Source organism: Ciona intestinalis, unplaced genomic scaffold (genome assembly GCF_000224145.3).
Source record: "Ciona intestinalis unplaced genomic scaffold, KH HT000034.2, whole genome shotgun sequence".
Lineage (NCBI taxonomy): Eukaryota > Metazoa > Chordata > Ascidiacea > Phlebobranchia > Cionidae > Ciona > Ciona intestinalis.
The window spans coordinates 587,984-593,625 of NW_004190356.2; the positions used below are offsets into that span (position 1 = coordinate 587,984).

At 32.5% G+C, this 5,642-nt stretch overlaps 1 protein-coding gene across 3 annotated transcripts in view; it reads right to left on the reverse strand.

Annotated features, from left to right (window-relative positions):
* Nucleotides 1–947: 947 nt before the first annotated feature.
* LOC100185303 (SCO-spondin) overlaps nucleotides 948–5,642 on the reverse strand; it is a 9,477-nt gene continuing 4,782 nt past the window's right edge. For 2 of the 3 annotated variants that reach the window (XM_026837923.1, XM_026837925.1), the window contains 9 exons: nucleotides 5,041–5,275; nucleotides 4,380–4,945; nucleotides 3,790–3,927; nucleotides 3,345–3,563; nucleotides 2,983–3,108; nucleotides 2,643–2,713; nucleotides 2,141–2,276; nucleotides 1,696–1,860; nucleotides 948–1,303 (listed from right to left, as the gene is read on the reverse strand). In XM_026837923.1, the coding sequence (XP_026693724.1) occupies nucleotides 1,131–1,303; nucleotides 1,696–1,860; nucleotides 2,141–2,276; nucleotides 2,643–2,713; nucleotides 2,983–3,108; nucleotides 3,345–3,563; nucleotides 3,790–3,927; nucleotides 4,380–4,945; nucleotides 5,041–5,275 (1,829 nt within the window). In that variant the 3' untranslated portion in view covers nucleotides 948–1,130. The remainder of the gene's footprint in view (nucleotides 1,304–1,695; nucleotides 1,861–2,140; nucleotides 2,277–2,642; nucleotides 2,714–2,982; nucleotides 3,109–3,344; nucleotides 3,564–3,789; nucleotides 3,928–4,379; nucleotides 4,946–5,040; nucleotides 5,276–5,642) is intronic. The other variant, XM_026837924.1, reaches the window with a different exon arrangement.

Here is a 5,642-nt window from a genome sequence, read left to right on the forward strand (position 1 = left end):
GAATGTGACATGATGTGTGTGTACCCCAGTTTTACATATTAAAACTATTTTTACCTTGTTGTTAGCTGTATATACAAACGATAAGACCCAAATTATGCAGTATTCAAAAAAAAATATTCGAAGCATTACACTTCATGCTATTCATATAACATATTAAAAATGCCACACCAGAAAAAATTTAACAAATTGACATCTATGTCAATCTTACATCACCTTTAGGAAATACATAGTCACAGGTACTAAGAAAAAAATATCAAAGTGATACCATTTGTGACAAAAACTCTTCGTATTGATAAATTTACTTACTAATGAAAATTAACAAAGTTTTAAACTGTCCAATCTTACCCCGGCTTTATGCAAAATGCTAAAATAGCATTTTGGTGTCTGCATCACCTAATAACTTTTCATGTATTCAAATATATTTTTGTTTGTCATTAAATAAAGGTATAATAGCGAGTGCACTAATTTTCTAAATATCAGGAGTATGCCTAGCAAACCTGTGCGATAACTTGCGTCATTGTATAGGTCTACATGTGGCACTTAATTTAGATTTCTTACTGTTGAGTGTAAAGTAATTTGACCATTAAACAAGGCAACAAGACAAAATAAACAACCTAAATATGTTCCAGAAGTGGCCGTATTTTATATTTAAAATGTTTTTTTTAGCCAAGCAGCTTGTTATTTTGTTTGTTACAAAATAGTAGGGATTTTCACATGGATTCGTTGCATTATAATGGCAATCTTGACCTGGCATTTTTTACAACATAATAACAACACGTTCATTAACCTACAGGTGCTTGAAAACAAGTTGGCTATTTGCCCATTCCTGTATTTTATCAAGTAAATTATTCATACATTCGCCAAAAATACTTCTGACTTGCACGCACGCAATGTTATGCTCTCTCCCTATTTGGTTTGAGACCGCCAGACGATGTAATTGTTGGAAACTCGGTATGCCGCATACCTTGAAATATTAGCATGTATGGTAGTACAAAATCGCATGCATGTATGATGATACAAAATCACACATGTACAAAATCAAGGAATCACAAAAATTGTCATGTTTTTTAAATAAGGAGCCATATGTGCTTATGTGTCCCATCCTACTCCACCGTACTATGCATTTTAAATCACTCAATAATTAACCGCGTTAGTGTCCCACCATATCCAATTGTCCACACTAATGTTTTCTGTCTCCAATGGCAACTAAAACAAGATATCCAAATTTGTTGTGGCTTCGCATCGATTTCTGCATTGTTTAGTTCTGTCCAACCTGTTCCATCAGGAAAAGCATCAGAGATTCCTGAATTACAAATGTTCAGTTATTAATAAAGCATGGTGTAATGCCCCATGAAAAATTAAGCCATTAATAAAAGTAAAAAAATCACACCTATTTCTCTTATTCTTAAAACATATAACTGCCATACCCATGGAGTTTTTAGGAAATGTCACATGTAACACTTTTATGATTGAAGTGTAGGGTAAGATGCAATATTATAATGGATAAACGGCTTGAATAAAGTTAATTTTCAACCATTGAATGTATGTGTGCTTGGAAACAACTTGCAGGACCAGTTAAAAATATCGATCTTTAGAAATATAATGTTTTTTAAACTTAATATAGTTGAATAAATGAAAAACACATTCATGTACACAAATATTGTATATCTAAAATGTAAAGTTGTGCATGCAAACCTAATCTTTCTGACACAATTCCAATTTCATTGACAACAAACAGTCGTCCTTCCACAATGCAGAAGTCAGTAATTTGAGTTGAGTTATGTTGAGTGGATGTCAAATTCAGCTTGTTAAATATGTCCCATTTTTTCTCAACATTTGAAATTCTAGCATCCTGTAACACTGTTGGGTGTAATCAAGTGTTATCACTTAATCTTTTTTGAGTGAATGAATAAAAAAATATCACTTATTTATTTTAGTGTGGCAAAACAACTGCAAAATTTATAGTCTTAGTTACCAAAAAACAAGTATGTAACTTTCTTGGTGAAAACAATTAATCAACTATCTTTTTCTCTAAGACACCACCAAGCTTCGAACTCAGTTTTCTCACGTTTGGAGGAAATTAAAAAACTATACCAGATTTACAACAAAATAACTAAGTACTTATAATGTATGGACTTACAGGCAATTTTATTGAAGCGTTTCCAATACAATCCAGTGTTTCTCATATAGGTAATTCCCCTTCTGTTATAAATGTTACCACATTTCTCCAGCATTACGTGAGCAAAATTAACTTGAATTATCATGGTTTTGTTTTTCTAAAAATATATTCACACAATGAGTTGAGTATCATATTGTAATTATAATTAGATAAATAGCCCAACTAGCATCTTCAACATGATTTCTATATACATTTAGATTATGTTAGTTATATGGAATATGTCATTGTGGTTTATTTAACTTTTTTATAGTTGATAAAATTTAACATGATTTATAAAAGAAACAATGAAACATTAGTCATAAACCAAGTATTCAGTTGTTGCAAAAAAAAAACTTACTTAGAAAATACTTTTTCAGATACAGCGGATCTTTAAATTTTTATTAAACTTTCAATCCAACCACAGAACAAAAAATTTGTTCATTTATCTGCCCATGGTAACTACACAGGCCATACAGATACTTACTATGTTCGTGTCATTATTGCACTTTACTTTGACACCTTTCATATCAACTTTCATCCATGAACCTAATCTTCCTGAAACACATAGTTCTATTTTAGTCAACAACGGGTTTGAGAGTAAATAAATTTAAGAAATTAATACCAAAGTAGAACAATAGAACATATAGCTCTAAAGAATAAGCATTTTTGGTATGAAATAAATAATAAAGAAGATGTAAAATATACAATTATGTTTGTTAACATTGTCGTGGTGCGGCAATGATGCACTGTTAATCACATTGTGTTTAAATATGGTAATAGTATTCTGAGGTATGGAAAAAAACTAAAGAAATTTTTTATTTTACTGTTTGCAGTTTGTGGTCCTGAAGAATCATTTAAATAAAACACATGGTTCCCTTTGTCTGTCATCCACACTCCAGCATAACCAGATGAAAATGATTTTATTGGAAAGGAAACAGTTGAATTTTCAGCTGGAAATAAATTGAGTGTACCTTGATATATAGCTTTAACATTTTATTTCTGTGCCCCAAGCACAGCATTCATATAAACAATTTTGTTGAACAATTTTAAGAGTGAAATATAGAAAGCTGTGCTTAATTGTAATCTTTGGTAGTTTTGAAACATTGTAAAAAAATAATGTGCCCATAATATGATACTCACATATTTTCATAATCTCACTTTAATAACATTTCTCAATGCCACTTACATAATTCTGATGTACTGAGATGTATTCTTAACTTTCTGCAGTCTGTCTCCACTTTTGTGTTCCATGTGGTGTTTGCTTGACATGATACAACCACATTACCTGTTATGACATAACCAGAATCGCATTCCATAATACAAGTTGAACCAACATAGAAACCATCATCACAAACAATTTGTCCATTGTTTGGTGCAGAGATAGGAGAACATTCATCAACTTTGATTAAAGAATTTTAAAAATACTGTTACATTAATTGCATTTTAATTATTGACTTTTGTATAAAGGGCAAAATTGAACAAATGCTTTAGCCAAACAATCTCAAAATATATTTATGAAAAATTAGATAGATTCAATTTACACAAAATTTAGCAAACATATATGTAGTGGTTTTACTGCTTACTTAATAATTTAAAGCAATGTTTATTTTGTTTTATCATGAATCACTTACGTGGGCAAATATGTTTATTGCACATTTTTGCGGAAGTGTAGTTTCCTGGACAACCATAATTTCCTTCATCATGTAAACATTCACGTGATCTATGTGATGTCCCACCACCGCATGTTACAGGACAATCACTCCAAGAACCTGTGGTTATATATTTTTAATAAAATAAACAGTGGTTGATCATGAACTTGAAAGAAGTCATATTAAATTTGGTTACACACATTAAATACTAAATGTACAGAGAGTGCAAATATGATAACATACGATACCAGTGTAATATATTAGGGTAAGGAAGACAGTAGAAGACGTTTAGCGTAATATCTAAATATCCTGATCGTGTTTTAAACAATTAACAACAGTCTATGGGAGGTGTCAGAATGCGATTTTGTAATTTTTTAAATGTTTTTTGTTTACTACTAAATGGTACAAGAAGGTAAAATGAATAGGTATCCCATCTTCCCCCGTTCTACTATAAATGCGTTGCATTGACACCAAAAATGCTACTTTGGAGGCCCTTTAAACAAGAAGTCATTTTGGGCAATTTATAAAGTGTTGTAATACATGAGAATCTTAAGTTATTCAACATAACTTACTCCAGCCTGACCATACAGGGCATCTTTGTTCTTCGCATAAACTTGTACCAGATGCCTCTCCGTGGCATTGACTGTGCAAAACAATTATACTTTCATTTTTAATTTGGTTGCTTACTCCAATGGAGTTTGCTGATGTATTAGTATCCAATAAAATTGTCTTAACACATTCTCTGTAGCGGGATTTATATCCACCTCCACAAGTTTGAGTGCATGGTGACCACAAACTCCAAGAACTCCATGTTGGACATGCAAGTTCTTGACAAGAAACTGTCTGTGCCGTCATATTTGACATCAAGATTGGTGTTCCTTTAAATGTGTGGTTTAAAGCAGGACTTGTTACATTTGGAAGCAAATCACATCCCTTTTCAGTGACTTGGCCACCCAAACACTTTCTTTCTCTATATTTTTGTCCTCCATCCCCACAGGTGACACTACATGAGCTCCACATGCCCCAGTTTGACCAAGTAGGACAGGTAACCACATTACAGGTGTCACTTTCCAATCCTGCTTTTGAACCACCATGACACAAGCCAAACATACCAAATCGACATTTTCTTTTGCGTAACCTAGTAGACAGAACATAGAAAAAAATTTAGGAAGTTAATATATAAAAAATTAAAATGTTTTTAAAGATATTTTATCAAAAAAAATGCAAACCAACCTGATACCATTACTTCCACATGACACAGAACAATCGCTCCAGCCTTCCCATTCACTCCAGGTTGGACATTCAAATATAAGACATTCTTCAGTTTCCCTCGAGTGTGAGGTCACAAGACTATCACACATCGAAGGAGAAACTTGAACACCATTTCTCAGGCACAAACGCTCACGTGTTCTTCCACCCGTGCCGCATGATTGGGAGCAGACGGACCAAGTACTCCAAACACTCCACTCTAAGGCAATACATGAATAATGAATATGTAACTTTATGGGTCGTTTTTTATGTATTCAACTGTCCAAATTGTCAGCCGTATATAAAAATACGACCTATAGTACACACCCAGCATTGTATAATATGCCATTGTTTGGTTATGATGAAATCCATTATATCAGCAAAGTTTCCACGCAATACAAAAGTATAAAATGAAAATTGTTATGTTAAGTGCTAAAAAATAATTCAAGAGATAAATCCCAATTAAGGTCACAACACCAAATTAAATACATGTATTTGCTTATACACCAAATAAAATACATGTATTTGCTTATACACCAAATCAAATACATGTATGTGCATGTCCGGCGCCGTGCATAGTGTAGCGC